This window comes from Ornithorhynchus anatinus, chromosome 7, assembly GCF_004115215.2.
Source record: "Ornithorhynchus anatinus isolate Pmale09 chromosome 7, mOrnAna1.pri.v4, whole genome shotgun sequence".
Classification (NCBI taxonomy): Eukaryota; Metazoa; Chordata; class Mammalia; order Monotremata; family Ornithorhynchidae; genus Ornithorhynchus; species Ornithorhynchus anatinus.
Window position 1 is genome coordinate 54,104,896 of NC_041734.1, and position 22,336 is coordinate 54,127,231.

The following is a 22,336-nucleotide window of genomic DNA, read 5'->3' on the forward strand; positions in this document are numbered from 1 at the left end:
GCAAAGGCATAGCCATTCCATTCCTAGCTTGGGCAGTGGCTAGCGAGTGGAAGGCAACCTGCTACAAGTCAAAACTCACCTGTGCTGGGCAGCAGTGGCACAGGAGAGAGTCGAGGGTGGAGACTCAAGTTTACTGCGCAGAAGGAGGCGATGGTAAACCACTTCCATATTTTTACCAAGAAAACTCTATGGCTACATTACCAGAATGATTGCAGATGGAAATGGGGCGTTCTGGGAGAGAAATGTCCATGGCATTGCTATGAAACTATGAGTTGGAGATGACTTGACAGAATACGACCAAAAAAAAAGAAAAAAGAATAGATAATATGCCATGCTGAGGTGCACCTAACACATTATTTCAAGGTGCATGTAAATCGATCATATTTATTGAGCACTTACTGTTTGCAAAGCACTGTACTATAATCTTGGGAGCGTTCAACACAATATAGCAGACACATTCACTGCCCACAACAAGCTTAAGTCTAGAGGAGGAGACAGACATTAATATAAATACATAAATTACAGATATGTACATAAGTGGTGTGGGGTTGGGTGGCGAGGTGAGTAAAGGGAACAAGTCAGGGTGACAAAAAAGGGATTGGGAAAAGAGGAAATAAGGGCTTAGTCATTATTTATTAGGCTTAATCATTGGTGCTCTATTCACTCAGCCATGCCGCTTCTCTGTAATAAGCACCTGGGAGAGTACCCCTGAACAACTGATTGATTGAGGTGGCGTCACTGAGGTTTCAGTTTTCCATTTCTTAAGGAAGAGTTCAGGTGGATGTGGGAGGATGAAGTGCCCTCCTTGCTCATGGACTTCTGCAGGAATGCCATCAGATCCATGTTCCTCACCATTTTTCATGGCTTTATGTTTGTTGCTTCTGCAGGGTTAGAGCTCAGGTCAGGCCTCACCTTTTTGGACTTCCACCTCCTCCTTCTCCAGAGTGGAAGGCGTACTTCAGAGTTCACTGTAGTTTTTCTGGCTCTCGCCATAAGATTTCCTTTGCCTAGGATGAGGATAGTTACCTCTTTCCTGTTCAGTGATGTGTATAGTGTGTTTGGAACCTTATAGCTTCTTTAGTGATGAATATTAGCTGTAATTCGGGGCGATAAGCATATCTATGATTTCTTTAGCTTTGGCATCCCACCACTGATTATGTTTCTTAGGGCATGCTTGATCTGCATGTCCTATTACATATTTTTTTGAAGAACTCCACTTCGTTAAAGGAGCTGCGAGATGTTCTTGATGCCCTTTTTGAATTACTGGAAGTAACGCTTAAAATATGTCATTTTCCTCAAACCAGTCTTGATGGTGTTTCCATTCCTTTCAGCAGTTTTGCGTATTGCCTAGAAGGCAATAACTCATGGGAGCACTATCTATTTACATTGGTACTTGTAGCTGGAGTTCCCTGGAACTGCTGTGATGTTGTAAAATAAGCGCTCAGTAAATACCATTGCTTGATTGACAGACTCAGGAAGACTGTTTTTGCATAGTAAATATGAACATATTAGACACTGCAGCAGGCTGCCCTGAGAAATTATTTAAAAAAAAGTTCTGGAGATACTCTTGGCCTTGCTTCTCCTTGCTATAAAGTACTTTGGGCACGCCGACCACCTTTCTAGTGTAATTTTATGTTAATTACATTTCAAATGCTTGCAAGGAGGCTATATCAGAGCTATATCATCAGGGCAGTTGCCATCCCATCTGGGAGTGGGTAGCCTGTCGACACTGCTAATGAGAATAGCATCCTTAATATTCAATATATTATTTCAAGATGCTTCCAGGTCGTCTTTTTTCAAGGTGGATAAAAATTCACTGTAGAATCTGGATTTCATAATTTTCCACATACTATTCTTGTTAACTCTGGAAGAAGTTCATTCTTGCCCAGTTGACCTTAGAAATGATCAGTGAAGGGTAAAAAATGAAAGAACCCAGACAAGAATGATGGGGATTATATTAAAAAAAAAAACCTTTTGAAACGATGATCAAGTGAATGTTTTAAATAATGTCATAGATTTGGAGAAAATAAGCGCAAATGGAAAGCCATTCCAGGTATGTGACCCCCTCACCCCCCAAAATCCGACAAATAATTACTTTATCCCCCTTCAAAGCCTTAATGAAGGCAGATCCCCTCCAAGAGGCCTTCCCTGACTAAGCCCTCCTTTCCTGTTCTCCCATTCTCTTCTGAGACACTCCGACTTGCTTCCTTCATTCATCCTCCCCAGCCCCACAGCACTTATGTACCTATCTGTAATTTATTTATTTATATTAATGTCTGTCTCTCCGCCTCTAGGCTGTAAGTACGTTGTGGGCAGAGAATGTTTCCGTTTATTTTTATGTTCTTTCCCTAGCACTTCGTGCAGTGCTCTGCACACAGTAAGTGCTCAAATTCATTCAATCGTATTTATTAAGCAAGTGTCCCACCCAGTAAAACGGTTACAGGGTAACTTTGTCTCAGTGTCGGCATGCTGTCTGCATTCCATTCATTCATGCAGTCATATTTATTGAACACGTATTGTCTGCGGAGAACTGTACTAGGCGCTTGGGAGAGTACTCAATATTGGTGATCCTTGCCATTTGCCACTTCCATTGTGAGTTCAGCTCCACAGGGCAGGGGGATTAGGTTGGTGAGGGGCCTGATACATTCACTGATACACTGAGTTCCAGTGGCCTAGAACAGCAGGGGCAGGTCTGAAGAGAGGCTAGGTCCCTGGGTTTCTGGGGAAACGAAGAGGAAGCTGGAGACTGGAAGGTGGTGGAGGGAGGCAGAGAAACAGTGTAACCTATTGGAAATAATAGTAATAATAACTGTGGTATTTGTTAAACACTTACTGTGTGCCAAGCACTAAGGGCTGGGGTAGATTCAAGCAAATTGGGTTGGACACAGTCCCCGTCCCAAGTGGGCTCACAGCACGGCCCAGGGAATGAGGTCCTGGGTTCTAATACCGGCTCTGCCACTCATTTGTTGTGTGACCTTAGTTCACTTAACTTCTCTGGGCCTCAGTTACCTCATCTGAAAATGGGGATTAAAACTGTGAGCCCTGGGTGGGACAAGGATTGTGTCCAACCTGACTATCCCATATCTACCCCAGTGCTTAGTACAGTTCCTGCCACATAGTAAACATTTAACAAATACCATTTAAAACAAAACAAAAAACCTTATAGAAGATTGGGCACCACCACAGGTTTTTATACCTTCAGCGTGACATGAAGTTTTGTGTCTTTTTGCCATCAATTTTCTCCAAACCATGCATGCCTTTTAAATTCATTCTTCTGAGTCTTCATATCTCCATGAATCAGATAGGGCACCACCTGAAAAGTGGACTTAAGGGACACCATCAAAGTGTGGATTGCCAAAGAAAATGTTTTGGTTGTAGAGCTCATGAGTTGGTGCATATGTTCTATTTCCTTCAGGTTTATTTTTGTTCAGATTTCTGTGCTGACTTTGTGAAGTGATCCATAATCATCTACTTGGTATCTTGCGTCGATCTCTGAACAGCGCAACAGCATTCAGCGGTTTCTGGACGGATTCAGAAACTTGGATGATGCATGTAGCCTGTTGAGCTGGAAGGGGTTTCAGGAGGGAAGGAAGTGTAGTCTGACTCCATCTTAAAAGTTCCCTGGAGCCCTCCATAAACATGGCAACACAGAGGATTGGTTGAACAGGCCGACTACAGCCCTGCTTTACTTGAGTGATGACCGGGAAAGAGCACCTTCAGCTCTTTTCTTTTTTGGAATAGCCTAAGACTTGGTGAAATTCTGGTTTCAGCAAAATTTGCTTTATATATGCCACAACCTAGGTCTGTTGAGGGTAATGAAGTGATTTTGTAAGATCTATAAATACAGATTAGAGAGCTTGGTGTTGCTTCCTGCACTTCGACATTGTCACGGTACAAAGATCGTGTCTTTTGTGCTGTGTTTTGGACTGAAGCCATACTGTATTTCAGGTAGTGCGGGGATAATTTTAGCTAGATTGCTTGGACAGGCTCAGCTCCGCAGAGCAGAAGTGGCACAGCGGCACAAAAGGGAAAGCATCAGTGGATGAAAGGCAGAGTCTACTGTCTGGCTGGGGTGCTCCAAGTTAAGATTTTTATGGATGGTGGGGAGGAGGAGAGTGTGTGTCTGTGGTGGTATAGTGTCCTGGCGGGGGGATATACCAGGTGGGGAGGGAGGATTATATATCTGTTTTTCTGACATTCTCTGTCTCTTTGTCTTCCCCCACTTCTCTCTCTTTTTCTTGTCCCCTCTCATCTCCCTTTCCCTCCCTCTTTCTCTCTGCCCCTCCCACAGAAGCCTAGCTTTCTCTCTGTGTCCTGTTAATGATGGTATTTAGCTCCTGCTACATGCAAGGCAATCAGACCAGTCACAGTCCCTGCCCCTCACAGAGCTTACAGTCTGTGCGCTAGGGAGAGCAAGCATTTTCCCCCCATTTTATAGATGAAATGGAGTCAGAGAGAGATTAGGTGACTTGCCCAAAGTCACACAGCAGGCCAGTGGCAGAGCTGGGTCTTTTGACTCTGAGTCTCATGTTCTTTCAACTGAGCCATGCTGCCTGCCTTTTTCTTCCCCCTAATTTTGACTCATTAATCGGGTCACCAAATCACTTTTCTGCTTTCGAAATGGAGGGCATTGAGCTCTCTCCCCCTTACTTATCCTCACTTCCTCCCCCGTACAACCCAGCCTGCATATTTCACTCCTCTAATACCAACCCACTCACTGTCCTCCCCTATAACCCAGCCTGCATATTTCACTCCTCTAATACCAACCCACTCACTGTCCCTCACCTCACCTGCCACACCCTTGGTCTCACCTTCCCACCTTCCTCAAATCCCCCCTGCTATATATCCCACAGATATTCTCCCTATCTGAAAAGTACTACTGAGGCTCATCTCTTCCATGAATCCCCCCGACAGGACACTAAACCACCACAGACAGACAGACACACACACACACACATTTTACAGATGAGGTAACTGAGGCACAAAGAAGCCAAGTGACATGCCCCAGGTCATACAACAGACAAGTAGCGCAGCTGGAATTAGAACCTATGACCTTCTGACTCCCAGGTCCATACTCTATCCACTACGCCATGCTGCCAATGGACCCAGACACTGAGCAGACCCAGGCAGGTGTATCCAGAAAATGATCGAAGAACTGAAAAATCGTGTTTTTCAGAGCTCTGCACACAGTAAGGGCTCAATAAATATGATTGATTAATTGATCTGGATTTTCCTTGTTAGTATCTGTCCTGCCTTTTGGTCATTCTATTACATATACCCTCCTACACCGGAAAGGTGAAACTAAAAACACATACATTATTATTTGTTGGCAGCTTCAGTACAGATTTAATAGTCTTCCGACTGTAAGCTCCTTGTAGGGAGGGAATGTGTCTACCAACTCTGTTACAGTGTACCCTCTCAAGCACTTAATACAGTGCTCTGCATAGAGTAATCACTTAATAAATACCTCTGATTGATACAAGAAGTAGTTGAACCTAGTTGCTAAAATCATAGTCTTTTGGAAACCTGTAGTTTCCATTAACCATCTTCATCCTGAAGGTCAGATAATGAAACGGTTGGGTAATTTTTAAACATTGAAAAAAATCACCCTCTAAAGGGTTATTATCTGCCACTTTGATAAAACATATCTGGACTAATTGCAGTTCTCTCTGAAAGATTCCGGGGAACAGTGAGAAAATATTGATAACAAGGTTTGCATAAATTGCATAAGTAAAAGGAAATATATACGTTTTACCTCTTTATGGCACTGTAGTTTCTTTTTGGTCTTAGGAATTTAAGGTGCAGCAATTGATTTCTCAGAGGCTTAGTAAAGGAGAGAGAAGTAGGGCGGCAGCTAGGATCAGTTATCACTTGGAAGTTGGCAGCCCAAGTGTCGTCACCTCCTGGGCAGCTGTGAAAGAGGGCTGCTGGGGTGCCACTGGGACTGGCAGTGTTTCACTTTATTTTCTTCTTCAAAACGTATTTTTACTTGGGACCATCTCTTGCAAACCCCCCCACTTTTGGGGAAAATCCTTAAGGAAAGACCTCAAATATTGACACACCTCCCTCCCACCCCCCCCCAAAAAAATTCTCCCTTCCACCCCCCATCCCCCTTACCCCCAAAATAGGGAAGTCATTTTCCTTTTAGAGGGAAAAAGTCCAAAATTCCAGTTCCTCCCGTGATTATCCCACCCCTGTTAAGTTTATTGTGATCCAGGGAAGATCGACTAGCCAGGGACTTGAACCGTGCTCTGCACACAATGAACACTCAGTAAATACCATTGATTGATTATTTGAGAGGGAGAACAGTGAATCTGAATTTGTGTGAGCTCAACCAGGGAGGAATCCAAGTTTGGCTAAATAGATTTTTATTCTCCTGGCACCAAACATGCTAGGCTGTCATCGTCCTTGAATCCTGGTGGGGAGATGGGCATTTGGAGAATCAAACATTTCATATGGGTGAGACCCAGAAGTAAAAAATGGAAAGTAATTTCCACCCTTGTAGGAAAATAACCCAGTACTAGCAACAAGACAGATTTTCATGAAGACTATATTTACATTTCGTAACAGTAGTATGCGTTAGTGTTGGGCTATAAGCAACCCAGCTTCTCTTTTATTTTGTATTAACTTTTTGGGGAGCTGTGGGTGGGGGGCAAAAGTGTTTGTGGCTTATAATAGAAGCAGATGGTAGAATATTTTTACAGGACCAAATTGATGCACCCCATTGCAATGTGAAAGCTCACATTGACTCTTTCATAAATCCTCTCATGTGTATCCCAGTTGTAATGTGTGATAAAATATATCTAGTCAGTGTGCTGTTGACTTGTTTAATTGTCTTAGTTACATGTATTGTAGTCAGATCAAATTTGTTGCCGTTGGGGGATTTTTACAATTTTCATGTGTATTTTAAAAATTCTATTTAGAAGCCAGATTAATAAATTATAAACCTTCTATTCAGTACTTCAAGCAATTCTGTGTAAATGTAAAGTCACTGTAAATCATTTTATAAATTGCCCCTAGTGTTCTAGAGCTCACTGAATCCCTAATCCATGCTTTATAATGAACTGTTTTGTTCATTTTACTTTCATTTACCCATTATCTTCATCCATCTTTGTGCTGCTTTCATGTTATAAGAGAACACACTTTCAATAATGATACGTACTTTAAAGAGATGCAAACGAAACCTTTTATATTACAGAGCTAACGATTAAGATTTTCATCAGGCATTTCTATTCAAACTGTCTTCATGAGCAAAAAGTCAATTATCATTTGTTTTCTTTAAGAAAATAATTTTATATTCTTCCATACGTGAAGTGAGGAAATATCAGATTATGAAATGGTTAAAGCCATCCAGGGTCGGGCTGACCCAATTAGTCAATCAGTGGTATTTATTGAATAATAATAATAAAATAATGATGGCATTTGTTAAGCACTTACTGTGTGCCAAGCACTGTTCTAAGCGCTGGGGAGATACAAGGTAATCAGTTTGTCCCACATGGGGCTCACATTCTTAATCCCCATTTTGCAGATGAGGTAACTGAGGCACAGAGAAGTTAAGTGACTTGCCCAAAGTCACACAGCTTATAAATCGCAGAGCCTCTGCAGTGTACTAAATGCTTGGGAGATTACTACGGTAGCCAGACACCTGTTCCTTGCCTTTAAGGAGTTTACAATTTAACGGGGGAATGAGCAAAAAGTATTTACAAAGAGTGAATGCTGAATAAAGAACAAATATAGAGCACAGAGAAGTGTAAACACACCAGCATGAAAACAGAAAGACAAATAATTGAAGGTATGGAAAAATATATAAATAACAAACATCCCAATTTCAGGCCCTGAAAATGGGGTTTGAAGAGACAAGGCAAGGATGTGGCCTGTTCCATCGTGTAAAATTTGATTCTGTTGATGTCCTGGAAGATTTTATGGGGTAGTGTCACTTACACTCAGGTACACCTGCCTTTGATTACAATCCAAGTCTGAACTACAGGCATTATTTCCCCATGTGCCTACACCCAGTAGTACACCCAGTTCTGCCAGGACCTGTGCTTTCATTATGTATTTTGCCTAGATCAGTGTTAGAGAATTAGGGAACATTCACCTGACACATAGGCTTTCTGGAGACAAAACACTGCCGAGTTGGAAAAAATGATTTCTGTTTCCAGCATCAGACACCATGAACGCTATGGCATAAATCTTCTGTAATGTGGGTCTTTCAAGGATGCAGCTCCCATGATGTTGCAACATTCCTAGTCCTGTTAAAAATGAGTAGATAATGGAAGTTTGGGAAGGCTTTTAAAATTTTTCCCAACCACTCCTTCAGCCATGTCGGAACATAAACGTCCATCCATCCCACTGCATTTTCAGAGAGGCTTATTACTCTTCCTACCAACTGTTTCTTAGGGTAGAATCCCTCTGGGTCCTACGGATGCCATATATGGCTCCCGGTCACCTCCTGGGTTCCCGGTCACTCTTGGGGCAGAGACTTGGTGGCCCTGGCGAATCCCGGTTTCCAGACCCTCCAAGGATTTCTCCTTTTCCAGCGGCCACTACCACTTGAATATTTCCTCCACTCCAGCATTTCCTCCAGCTTCTGCTTTCCCAGTTAACTCCTGGGGGCAGAGAGGCCTTTTTAATTTGGAGAGATAATAAACTTTCTCTTTGGGTCTGGTTAGCCTAACTCTTAACATCTTGGGTTCCAGGCACCTTCCCATGTAGTGAAGTAAATAGGTGTGTGAATTATATAAAGATGGTTTAATGAATCACATGTATTTAAAAATGATGAGCACTCCTACATAAAAACAGGCATAAAATAACTCTGAAAAAGACTGTTGCTCCCCTGTTATAATTGGTTCCGTGATTTGGGGAATAAACTGCCCTCCTAGACTGAGGATCGCTCCCTTGGCTTTTCTTGGATGGTCCTAGGTCCATCTACCACTCTGCATCTCTTTTCTTGATATTTCACTTCAATATTCTGATCCTCCAACTGGGGATCAGCAGGAATCCAGATTTCTTACTGGCAACCTGGAATATCTTTTTCAAACTCTATTTATACCCTTTTCCCCCCTTATCTTCTAGGCATCTTTCTACCACCACCCTCCTTTCATCCACAGCCTTGTCTAGGTTAGTTATTCTTTGAATCCAGACATGAGTGATTTTTCACCCCAGAGCTTAGTACAGTGTTTGGCACATAGTAAGCGGTTAGTAAATACCACATTTATTATTAAGCCTGTAGACCTGAGTGCTAATCCCAGCTTTTTGCCAAATTTGTGATCTTTTGAGTAAGTCTCTGTACCTCAATGTCCTCTTCTGTTAAATGGGGACTAAATGCGTCTCCCTCTTTAACCTGCAAGCCCCACATGGGACAGGGATTGTGTCTAATCTAATAATATTCTGTCTACCCCAGTGCTTAGCACAGTCCTTTGATAAGGACTTATCAAATACTACAGTTGTTCTTATTTAGGTAATCAGTATCACTCCTGGAGGGGATAGTTAGGCAACCTTAACAATTAGGTGCCAAATCCTTTTACCTTGAAAGAAACTTTAGAAATTAACCTTAACCAGCTCATTACCATCATGGACTACTAGGCTTCTTCCTACCATTCCCACTAAACCAGGTCACTATACCCTCCAATCTGAGTTAATAATGATGGAATTTATTAAGTACTTTCTAAGTGCCAAGTCTAAAAACAAGATAATCAGATTGGACACTGTCCCTGCCCCACACGGGATTCAGCATCTTTGAGGGATGGATAATAAATATTTTGTCCCCATTTTATAAATGAGGAAACTGAGGCACAGAGAAGTTGGAGATATGCCTGAAAAGTCTGCATCTTTAGTGGTTAATCTTGTTCACTAAGACAGCTCTTATTGTTTGTCAAAACTTATTTAAGAATATTTTAAGATATGGGACTTTTCATTTTACGGTGCTAGATCAGCCTTTCAAAAAACCATTGACCAATTTATCCTGTAGGAAGAATGAATGTGGTCATCTCATTGTTATACTGTGTGAACAGTCAGCTCTTGGTTACATGCTCTAACAGAGACAACTGGGACCAGAAATCAAGTATAACCCAAAAGTTTTATCTCTGCCAGGAATCACAATTTTTCCCTCATCAAAACCTTGACCATTGCAAATGATAGAATTAGCTAGTTTGTAAGAATTTATAAATTTTCTAATGATAAGATAAATAATAAAAAAGAAAAAGTAGGAGAGATAGAAGAGAAGGGAAAAGCCTGGAAAAACTACCAACTGGATAGCCAATTAAAGAATTGATTGAAATTCCATGAAGAGTAAGGCTGGAAAACCATTTTATGGGCTGGTGCGTTTTAGGCCTTGCTACAGCTGAAATAGACCATGGCTTTTGTTTAGAAATATGTCTATGGGAGGTTTGCAAATGATTCTGAAAAGACATTTGGCTTTAATTTGTTTTATTTTGCTTTATTTTGTTTAATGGCATTTGATGCCCATCACTAAAAACTCTCTGCCAGGTCTCCTAGGCATCCTTTCCCCAGGCACCACAAAAAGCTGAAACTCCAACCAGTCGATTTTTGCCAGGTGCTAGCAGTTTTGGTAAACAGTTGGGTACTGGAGCGGGTTTAAACTCATGGCTAAGATAAGGTTCTGGGGTTTCCTGAGGACTTAATTAATTTAATGTTGGTATTTGTTAAGCGCTTACTGTGTGCAGAGCACTGTTCTAAGGGCTGGGGTAAACACAGGGGAATCCGGTTGCCCCACGTGAGGCTCACAGTTAATCCCCATTTTACAGATGAGGTAACTAAGGCACAGAGAAGTTAACTGACTCTCCCACAGTCACACAGCTGACAAGTGGCAGAGCTGGGATTCGAACCCATGACCTCTGACTCCCAAGCCTGGGCTCTTTCATTTGTCTTTGCAACCAACACCTGTCCTCCAATACCAAGGGTAATTGCGAGTTGTATGCAATTGCCCTTAATGCATGCAAACTAAAATTTTATTACATAATAATTGATAAATTGATGGAAACTCTGAAACTTTTAATTTTGGGTCAATGAAATATTCTTTATTTTCATTAATTGAATCTGAGCATTTAGTAAAATTGGTAAAAGGAAAACTAAAAAGCCCAACAGTTTTTCCTCATCTTCCTCTAGAGAGATTTTTAATCGACCTTTAATATTGTACATCCCCAATGTGCAGGTAGTCACAGCTAAGTACACATTTTCACTCTATCAGAATTCACCTACACTTGATGCCCGCTCCCCCACCCCCCCGCCAATGAAGCGCTTCCCTCCTTCATTGTCCTTACTGGAATGATCTTCTTCACCATCTGAACCGATGGCTGAATTCCCTTACTCTAGGGCATAGAAGTGGCAGGGGGAAGAGGAGGTAAATACTGGGGGGTAATTTGAGGGGAGGGAGTCCTGAGGCAAGTTTTGAGGTGCTGAGGGTGGAGAGGGTATCCGATTCCTGGATGATTCCCGATACCCTGCAACTCCTGGATGATTTATGGGGCTGCAGCAACTTTCCGTAAATACGTGTGTCCTGAGGTAAAGTGAAGCGATTTGGTTTCCTTGCGGTCTCTGCTGCAGGGGTTGTAGAGAGGTAATTATTAAGCTGTTGTTCCTTGGGCCACTTCATTTTAAAGCTGTTACAGCTGCCTGAACCTTCCCCAGCTTCCGACACACACCGGCAGCTCCATGTCACCTCCCATGGATCAGTGCATCTGGCCCTACAAGTCAACCAAATCCACTGGCCAGTCACTTACTTGCCTCTCTATTAGTGCCTGAAGTTGCTCTAGTAATGTAGGAAACTGATGAGGAGGTCCAAGCTAGGTTACCTTTCCCAGCATATTAATAATGTTGGTATGTTGTTAAGCGCTTACTATGTGAAGAGCACTGTTCTAAGTGCTGGGGTAGATACAAGGTATTCAGGTTGTCCCACATGAGGCTCACAGTTAATCCCCATTTTACAGATGAGGTAACTGAGGCACAAAGAAGTTAAGTGACTTGCCCACAGTCACACAGCCGACAAGTGGCAGATCTGGGATTCAAACCCATGACCTCTGACTCCAAAGCCCGTGCTCTTTCCACTGAGCCACGCTGTTAACCCTTCCAGGTTCTTTTCAGGTTCCTAAAAGATGTAATTTCCCAATTGGACCACAGGGGTTGGGAAGTGCTAAGGCACATCTTAGTGACACCACAGTACTTATATGTGTATCTATAATTTATTTATATTAATATCTGTCTCCCCTTCTAGACTGTAGCTCCCTGTGAGCAGGGAACATATCTACCAACTCTTTTGTATTGTATTCTCCCCATCGCCGAGTACAGTGCTGTGTACACAATGAGCACTCAAATGCCATTGATTGAGGAAGAAACTTCATGTTCCCTCATTTTCTTATTTTCAAAAATATTCTTTTGAATCTTCCCCACATGGCAAATTCAGGTTTTTGAAAATGGAACAGTTTGTGTATAAACAGTGTATGTAAGAAGATATGGTAATATTCACATGCCCACCTCCAGTTGGCTGACTTCCCAGATAAATCTACTTTTAATTTAATTAGCATCATTTAGTTTTAACTTTGGGTCTGCGTTTTTTTAGAGAAAACACAATCGTCTTAAGATTGTCAAACTCTTAGAAAACAAGACTCAAATTTGTGTTATTTTTAATTGCAGTATTTTTCTTGTGCTGTGTTATTGTTTGTAGGATTTCAGCAATTGTCTATATATGGTAGCTCCGAGACCCCAAAATGTATGTGTTCTGTTACTCTTCCCAAACTGAATTCAAGTACAGAAGAGAAACCCAAACCCTGGTCTCTCCCATCCTTCTCTCCCCACCACGGGTCACCCTGTAAATAGTGTTGACTCTTTTCTATCCTGCCTAAATCTGCACTTCATTAAGTTTCTCTGGAGTAGTTGAAGGCCGAGGAACACCTGGTTTCATCCTCTTCCCCTTGGGAAATGATAAATTGCGTGTGATCACAATATCTTCAAAATCATGTATTAGACTTGAATGTCTTTTGCGGTGAATGCAGTGAAAGTATCAGCTCTTGCATCTAAAATCTCAGTACAGTGGCAGAAATGGATCTCCAGTAGCGAATCTGCTTTCTAAAGATGTGGCTTGTTTTTTGAACTTTGGTCTAAAATCACCTGCTTTGGAGTACTTTTCTCTTTTTTATATTAGTAAGTCTTCTGTGAACCTAGCCTGTCATTCGGGTCTCTGACTGCAGTTCTGATCCCCGAGGAAGGGGATGACTATGACTCAACCCCACAGCACTTAGGTACATTATATTAAATATTAAATTAAATATTAAATTAAATATTATAAATTTTATTAATGTCTTCCTCCTCTCTAGATTGTAAACTCATTACCAGCAGGGAACCTGTCTGCCAACTCTGTTATGTTGTACTCTCCTAAGCCCTTAGTATAGTTCTCTGCATGTAGTAAGCACTCAATTAATACCAGTGATGATGATGATGAAGATACCAGGCCCATAAACTTTCTACATTCCCCCTTCATAACCTAAAGTCCTCCACTCTCCCCACCTTCATGGCCAAGTGGATAGAGCCTGGGCTGGAGGTCAGAAGGTCCTGGGTTCTAGTCCAGGCTCTGCCATTTGTCTGCTGTGTGACCTTGGGCAAGTCATTTAACTTCTCTGTGCCTGTTACCTCATCTGTGAAATGGGGATGAAGAGGGTGAGTCCCATGAGAGACATGGACTGTGTCAAAAGTGATTAGCTTGTATCTACCCTAGAACTTAGAACAGTGCATGGCACATAGTAAGTGCTTAACAAATACCACAGTTATTATTATTAATATTATTCACAGCCCTCCTAAATTCACATCCCCATCTAGGGGCCATCCCTGACTGAGTCTTCATTTTTCCTACCCGCCCTCCCCTCTGCTTTGCCTATGCATTAGGATCTGTACCACTTAAGCACATCATATTCACAGCACCCCCAGCCCCACTGCACTTTAGGTACAGCTCCTTACATTCTGCCATTTTCCCTATCTATAATTTATTTTATGGTCTGTCTCCCCCTGTAGACTGTAAGTCCACTGTTGACAAAGATCATGTTTTCCAACTCTATTTTATGGTATTTTCTCAAGCTGTTAATACAGGGCGATGCACACAGTACGCACTCATTAAATACTATGGATTTTTTTATTGTCTTTGCAACAGACTGGATGTGAGAGTGATTTAATCAAGGATCACATTAAGGTGTCAGGCTTTGGAAACATCGGTGATGGTGTCGTCAGCTGTGATTGGAAGTGATAAAAGGAGAGGATTTAGAAAGGAAGATGAGTTCAGTTTTAAACATATTAAATTGAAAGCAATTTTGGAGCCATCCATATGGTGATGTCTCGCAGACAAGAGGAAATGTGAGGCTACAGATAGAGGAAAAGATGGGGCTTGGCGAGAGATTTGGGTGTTGTCATCAGGAAAATGGCATTTGAAGGTGAAGCGAGAAGAGAATAGATGAAAAAAAGAGCCTTGAAGGATGTTCCCGGTTAAGGGGAGGTGACAGAAGAATTGCCATTGAAAGGGACTGAAGAAAAGTGGCTGGGAAAATGGCAGGAAAGCAAGGAGAGATCTGTGTTAGCAAGACTTAGATTTGATAGCGTTACCAAGGGGACCGAGAAATCCAAACTGTTATAAGGGTCTGAGTGGTCAAGTAGGAGTAGGTTGGAGGACCTAACAGGACGTAGCAAGGAAGAGGCTATTCATTGGTAACCTTGGAGACTCCCATGGTTTAGTGGAGTGCTTCAGGGAGCTTGCATTAATAGTTCCAATTTAGTCAACAAAGTAGTTTGCGAGACAGCTGGAGTAAAAGAAGGGGATTGAGGGACTATTGGGGGCTTTAGGTAGGAGTTAAGGATCTGGAATAATTGGTGGGGCAGTGGATATGGGAATTGATGACGGAGAAGTAAGCTTACTGAGAGGAAGAAAGGGCAGGATTATGGCAAGTGAAGATAAATTTGAAGTGGCCAAAGTAGGGCTTACACCTTGCTTTCCTCCTGTTTTTCTCCAGCATGAGCACAGAAGCTGAGGAAGCATACTATGGAAGCGATCCAGGGTTGGGGTTGTTGATACAGGATCATCCGAGGGGCCTAGTGAGTGATGGAATTGATTTTAATGGAGATGGTGAGGGCCTGGTTGTGTTGATAATGGGAGGAGAGGAAAGGAGACAAGCTAGAAGATCTTAAGGTCTGGGGTCACCGTGGTGGGAGAGAGAATAGTTCTGTGAAAAGACAGGGGACATGAGTGAGATGGGGGGGCTAGAGATTTGTGACAGGAAGCATGTCGCTTGCTTTTGTGCTCACCCAATGAGCACTTAATAAATACAACTACTACTGTTCTATAATACACTTGGATTGGAATCGCCACATCAGAGCTACATCTTCATAGACGAGTGACAGTGCCCTCTTCACGTATATGCTATTGTAATAATGGGTAAGATTACTGAAATATTTTAGCAAATTCTACAAGTTTAAAGATCTAATGGAGAGGTTTTTAAAATGGGAAGGGTGGGAAGGGTTTAATAAGGCCCTCTTGCTGGGTTTCAGCATGCGCTATTTAAATGTATGCTTGGAAAATTAAAATATAGCATCTCTGACAATAGTTGGGTAATGCAGTATCTGATTTTGAAAGAAAAACCTCAAGAAAAGCAGCCTTTCTTGGTCACGGTTTCATATATTTGTTGTTTTATTTTGTGTAAAGGCAAACCCGAACTGGATGAAAGCTAAATGATTGCTTTGAACCACTCTTCTTTTATCTTCTCTGAAAGAGACATATCAGTCCATGCAACTCATCAATCTCCTTTGCAAACCCTCGCCCTTACCCCCAGAGCCTTTCGGTCAAAGTCATTCTCTTTCAAACCTGCTTTTATTGTTGTTCATTCTATGGTGTAAAAAAGGTGTATTAAATTCTGCAGAGTGTAAAAGATATCATGTGGTATAAAGACTGCAAACTGTGACTAATTGACATGCATTGAAATAATGAGAGTACAGAATGTATCTAATCAGCAGCAATCTAAACACTCACAAAAGATTTCCATTCCTCTTAGGACTTCGTTTGCTGGGCATCTGGCAGGTATTCTTGTTGGACTAATGTACACTCTGGGGCCTCTGAAGACAATATTGGAAAGATGTGCAGGTATAGTGCAAACTCCCTTCCCATAACAAGTTTTAAACTTCATCTCAATTCTAAAATGAACAGAAACAGCTTGAGGTAACTTTCTCTGCCATTCACTATAAGAGTCCTCTGAAGAATTATTTTAGAAAAAGAGGTAAAACAGCCAGCGCTGTGTTTCTTTTAACAGCCAGAAAGAGGAGGCGCAAAATGGGGTTTTCAAATTTTATGCTTTGCGTGGGAACAATTTATAAGGATGCAAATGTAACTTCTTAAAGCAAAATGTTACCTCAGAAAACTCACAATTCCCTTTAAAGTGAAAGGACACTGAAGGGTTTAAAAGCTACTCATTTAATAGGTCTGCTGAATATTTTATTTCTAGGTCTATGGAGTGCTTTCTTAGTTGAATATTCATGCACTGCTTTATGTTTATTTGGTTTTTCAATGCACAAAGGCTCAAATTTTAAATGCCTACATAAGCATTGAACCTCTGGACCTTCGTTACTTTAGGAATGGGAACCAAAAGAGGAAAGATACTAATTATTACCTATCAAATCAAAAGATTTCAGTCATGTATTTTGATATTTCATGTATAAATGAAAAATCAAAAGTTAACTATTCAAACAAACCATATCTGCTTGGTCTAATTAGATTTAATCTGATACCGGTAAATTATGTAGTTCCAGCAATAAGCACGTATTTGCATGTTCTGATGAAAAACCTTTATATTCAGTATAGCAGCGGCCTTATTTTAAAATCTAAAATATTGCATTGCTGATTTTTAGAAGTCTGACGTTTTAAATTCAGGAAATCTAAGAATTCTCAACTAGTTAAAATGTCCTCTATGTCTTCATGTGCAATATAAGATTATTTAACTTTTGGTAGATCAAAAATTATTTTTCCTTAGGGCTCCCTTATTATAACTATTTTTGAAGGCTTATTCATTCATTCAATAGTATTTATTGAGCGCTTACTATGTGCAGAGCACTGGACTAAGCGCTTGGAATGAACAAGTCGGCAACAGATAGAGACGGCCCCTGCCGTTTGACGGGCTTACAGTCTAATCGGGGGAGACGGACAGACAAGAACAATGGCAATAAATAGAGTCAAGGGGAAGAACATCTCGTAAAAACAATGGCAACTAAATAGAATCAAGGCGATGTACATTTTATTAGCAAAATAAATAGGGTAATGAAAAGATATACAGTTGAGCAGATGAGTATGGTGCTGAGGGGAGGGGAGGGAGAGGGGGAGGAGCAGAGGGAAATGGGGGGAAAAGAGGGTTAAGCTGCGGAGAGGTGAAGGGGGGGCGGTAGAGGGAGTAGAGGGAGAAGGGAAGCTCAGTCTGGGAGCTTATAATATCTTATAAGGCTTATAATATCAGAATTCAAATACTTGTATTTTCATCTATGTGAAAGACTTATATTGATTGTTTTTGTAATCTGTTTAGGTAGGAAGGGCTTCATTCATTGAAACAGTTGCCCAGCTTTTTTTAATGGCATTTTTAAGAGCTTACTTTGTGCAAGACACTATACTAAGCATTGGAGTAGATACAAGATAATCGAGTTGGACACAGTCCCACATAGGGCTCACAGTCTTAATCCCCATTTTACAGATAAGGTCACTGAGATACAGAGAAGTTATGTGAAGTGATCAAAGTCACACAGCAGGTGGGTGATAGAGCTGACATTAGCACCCAGGTCCTCTGACTTCTAGGCCCGTGCTCTTTCCACTGGGCCATTCTGCTTGTAGCCTGATCATCTTGGTGTGAAATCCCAGTTCTGAAAACAGAAATGAATTTCGTGTTCAAAATACTAAAACTGAAAGGTAAAAAATTGTAGTGAATTATGACATTTCAAATAATACCTCCATAAGGCATGCTCCTAAGAGAGTTTTCTGCTAAGACTATAATAAACTTGAAGTTTTCTCCATCACCAGAGTTTTTCCCCCTTCAGAGTACAATTTGAATTAATAGACATTTAGTTTTTTTATTTGGTCACATTTTGAAGAAAATATATTTTTTTATGAAAAGTAGCACGGCCTAATGGACGGAGCACGTACCAGGGAGTCAGAGGACCTGGGTTCTAATTCTGGCTCCATCACTTGTCTACTGAGTGGCCTTGCGTAAGTCACTTCCCTTCTCTTGGCCTCAGTTACCTCATCTGCCAAATGGGGATTAAGATTGTGAGCCTCTTGTAAAATATAGACTGTCCAACTTGATTAGCTTGTATCTACCCCAGTGCGTAACACAGTGCCTGGCATATAGCAAGTGCTTAACAAATTCCATAAGAAAGAAGAAGAGAAAATAATAGTAATTATTTGTTAAGGCCATTTGTTAAGCCCTTACTATGCACCAGGCACTGTACTAAGCGCTGGGGTGGATGGGGTGGTAGAGAAGCAGTGTAGCTAGAGAAGCAGTGTTGCTCAGTGGAAAGAGCACGGACTTTGGAGTCAGGGGTCATGAGTTCGAATCCCAGCTCTGCCACTTGTCAGCTGTATGACTGTGGGCAAGTCACTTAACTTCTCTGTGCTTCAATTACCTCATCTGTCAAATGGGGATTAAGAGTGTGAGCCCTACGTGGGACAACATGATTCCCCTGTGTCTACCCCAGCACTTAGAACAGTGCTCTGCACATAGTAAGCGCTTAACAAATACCAACATTATCATTATTATTATTATGCAAAGAAATCCGGTTGGACACAGTCCCCAGTCCCACATGGAGCTCACAGTCTCAATCCCTGTGTTACAGATGAGGTCACTGAGGCACAGAGAAGGGAAGTGACCTGGCCAAGGTCACACAGTGGACAAGTAGAGAAGCTGGGCTTAGAACCCATGATCTCTGACTCCCAGGCCTGTGCTCTACCCGCTACGCCATGCTGCTTCCCAAGCAAAGTAGATCATGTAGATCATGAATCCTCTGCTGTACACCTGATTTCCTCTGAAAATACTTTATTATTATCACAATTGGGAAGATGTAAGTTTTTAAAGCATTGCAGGATAAGATTTGTTATAAGAAACCCCTAGAAACTATCCAAGTATCTTATTAAGGTTATCTTTGGAAAAGAACAGTTTTGAAGCTCGTGAGATTCCTTTCTTTCATACCCTCCCTACTCCACTTTGTATGTGGCTCTAGGGCTTACTTCTGACTGGCCAGTGTTGTCATATTTCTCAGTGGGCTTTTCCAGAGTGAGCGATCCCCACCATCCTTGTATCATTGGCAGTACACATGGCTAAACGTGTGAAAGCAATCCTGACCATTTGTCATGGAGAGCGAAGGGCTTTGGCTTTCCCACACATGATTCTGACACTGCTAAGGGTTGTCCTCTGCCATTGGAATGGGCATCCATTTTGTGTCGTGTTTCTGTACACTTTGAAACTAAGAAAGATTTCTAGAAAATCAAGGACAATAGCATTTTGTACCTATAAATACATTTAGAATTTTTGTGGGATGACTCCAGCTGTTGACCATAACCAACTGGGGAAGGAGAGGAAACAGTCACTCCAGATAGTGGGATAAAAGAATGTATATTTTTCTAAAAATGATGGTATTTTTCCCTAGATTTCTTAAACTTGCTTACAATTTTTATTTTTATCAATTTATTTTTTCATTAGACATCTTTTCCTTGAATGGTGGCTATTCAGAAAGGCAGCATTACTACAACAATGCAGGTAAGTTCTTCTGAATTTCTAAAAAAAATATTTCAAATATATTTTTAAAGAAATACTCAATCCTATTATAATGTACGTAGGACCATCTTCCTTAGAACTTCATAGGCTTTTCATGTCAAACATTCAATAGTATTTATTGAGCGCTTACTATGTGCAGAGCACTGTACTAAGTGCTTTGAATGTACAATTCAGCAACAGATAGAGAAAATTCATTCATTCAATAGTATTTATTGAGTGCTTACTATGTGCAGAGCACTGTACTAAGAGCTTGGAATGTACAAATCGGTAACAGATAGAGACAGTCCCTGCCTTTAGCTGGGCTTACAGTCTAAACGGGGGAGACAGATAGCAAAGCAAAACAGAAGAAAACAAAATGACAACATCAGCGAGATGAATAGAAAAATCGTGTTTATTGAATACTCACTATGTGCAGAGCATTGTACTAAGTAATTGGGAGAGTATCACACAATATAACTGCAACATTCCCTGAACAAACTTACAGTCTAGAAGGGGGGGACTGACATTAATATAAATAAATTATGGATATGTACAAAAGGGGTTGGTGGTCAATAAAGGGAGCAAATCAGGATGATGCAGAAAGGAGTGGGAAAAGAGGAAATGAGGGCTTAGTGAGGGAAACCTGCTTGGAGGGGGTGTGCTTTCAATAAGGCTTTGAAGGTGGGGAGAGTAAATATCTGTTGGATATGAAAAGGGAGGACATTCCAGGCCAGAGGCAGGAAGAGGGCAAAAGGTGAGTGCTTAAATAGATGAGATTGAGGTACAGTGAGTAGGTTGGCATTAGAGGAGCAAAGTGTGCGGGCTGAGTTGTAGCAGGAGAGTAACGAGGTGAGGTAAGAGGGGGCAAGGTGATGGACTGCTTTAAAGCCTATAGTAAGGAGTTTTTATTTGATATGGAAGTGGAAGGGCAATCACTGGAGGTTCTGGAGGAGTGGGGAAACATGGACTGAATGTTTTTGTAGAAAAATGATCCGGGCAGCAGAGTGAAGTATGGACTGGAGTGGGGAGAGACGAGCGGCAGGGAGCTCAGCAAGGAGACTGAACCAGTAAGCAAGACGGGATAGGATAAGTGCTTGCATTAACGTGGTAGGAGTTTGGATGGAGAGGAAAGGTCATATTTTAGCCGTAATAATGATGATGGTGTTTGGTTTAAGCACTTACATATTGGTGCCAAGCACTCTTCGAAGTTCTGGGTTAGGTACAAGGCAATCAGGTTGTCCCAAGTGGGGCTCAAAGTCTTAATCCCCATTTTACAGATGAGGTAACTGAAGCACAGAGAAGTTAAGTGACTTGCCCAAGGTCACACAGAAGGTAAGTGGCAGAGGTGGGATTAGAACACATGTACTCTGGCTTCCAAGCCCGGGCTCTTTCCACAAAGCCACACTTGGTGTTATCCTTCACTCATCTCTGCCATTCAACCCACATATTCAGTCTGTCACCAAATCCTACAGGTTGAATTGTCACCGTGTCGCTAACATCACCCTATCTTTTCCATCCAAACTGCTACCTCATTAATGCGAGCACTTATCTTATTGAGAAGCAGCATGACTCAGTGGAAAGAGCCCGGGCTAGGGAATCAGAGATCATGTGTTCAAATCCAGGCTCTGCCACTTGTCAGCTGTGTGACTTTGGGCAAGTCACTTAATTTCTCTGTGCCTCAGTTACCTCATCTGGAAAATGGGGATGAAGACTTTGAGCCCCACTTGGGACAACCTGATCACCTTGTATCCTTCCCAGCGCTTAGAACAGTGCTTTGCACATAGTAAGCGCTTAACAAATGCCAACGTTATCTTGCCTTGATTACTGTGTTGCCGAATTGTACATTCCAAGGGCTCTGCAAACAGTAAGCGTTCAATAAATAAGAATGAATGAATCAATCAACCTCCTTGCTGACCTCCCTGTCTCTCCCCACTCCAGTCCATACTTCACTCTGCTGTGCATATAATTTTTCTACAAAACTGTTCAGTCCACATTTCCCCACTCCTCAAGAACCTCCAGGAGCTGCACATCCCCTTCAACATTAAACAGAAACTATTTACCATAGGCTACAAGGACCTCAATCACCTTGCCCCCCTCCTACCTTACCTCACTGTTTTCCTACTACCACCCAGCCCACACACTTTTCCCCCCTCTAATGCCAACTTACTGTATATCTCGCCGACCTCTCACCACATCCTGCTCTGGTCTGGATCACCCTCATCGTAATCAACAGGTCATCACTCTCCCCACTTTCAAAACCTTATTAAAGGCACATCTCCTCCAAATGGCTTCTTTAATTAAGCCCTCATTTCCTCTTCTCCCACTCCCTTCTGCCTCACCCTTGCACTTGAATTTGTCCCCTTTATTCACCCCTCCCTCAGCCCCACAGCAGTTATGTACGTATTTGTAATTAGTTTATTTATATTAATGTCTGTCTCTCCCTCTAGACTGTAAACTCAGTATGGGCAGAGAATGTGTCTATCAACTCTGATATACTGCACTCTCCCAAGTGCTTAGTACAGTGCTCGGCACCCAGTGTATAACAAATACAGTTGATTGAT

The 22,336-nt window shown here is 41.7% G+C and overlaps 1 protein-coding gene across 2 annotated transcripts in view; it reads left to right on the plus strand.

Moving 5' to 3' along the window:
* The window catches only part of RHBDD1 (rhomboid domain containing 1), a 129,474-nt gene that overhangs the window by 48,863 nt on the left and 58,275 nt on the right, over positions 1-22,336 (plus strand). For both annotated transcript variants that reach the window (XM_029069711.2, XM_029069712.2), the window contains exons 4-5: positions 16,044-16,132; positions 19,722-19,778. In XM_029069711.2, coding sequence (XP_028925544.1) covers positions 16,044-16,132; positions 19,722-19,778 — 146 coding nt within the window. The remainder of the gene's footprint in view (positions 1-16,043; positions 16,133-19,721; positions 19,779-22,336) is intronic.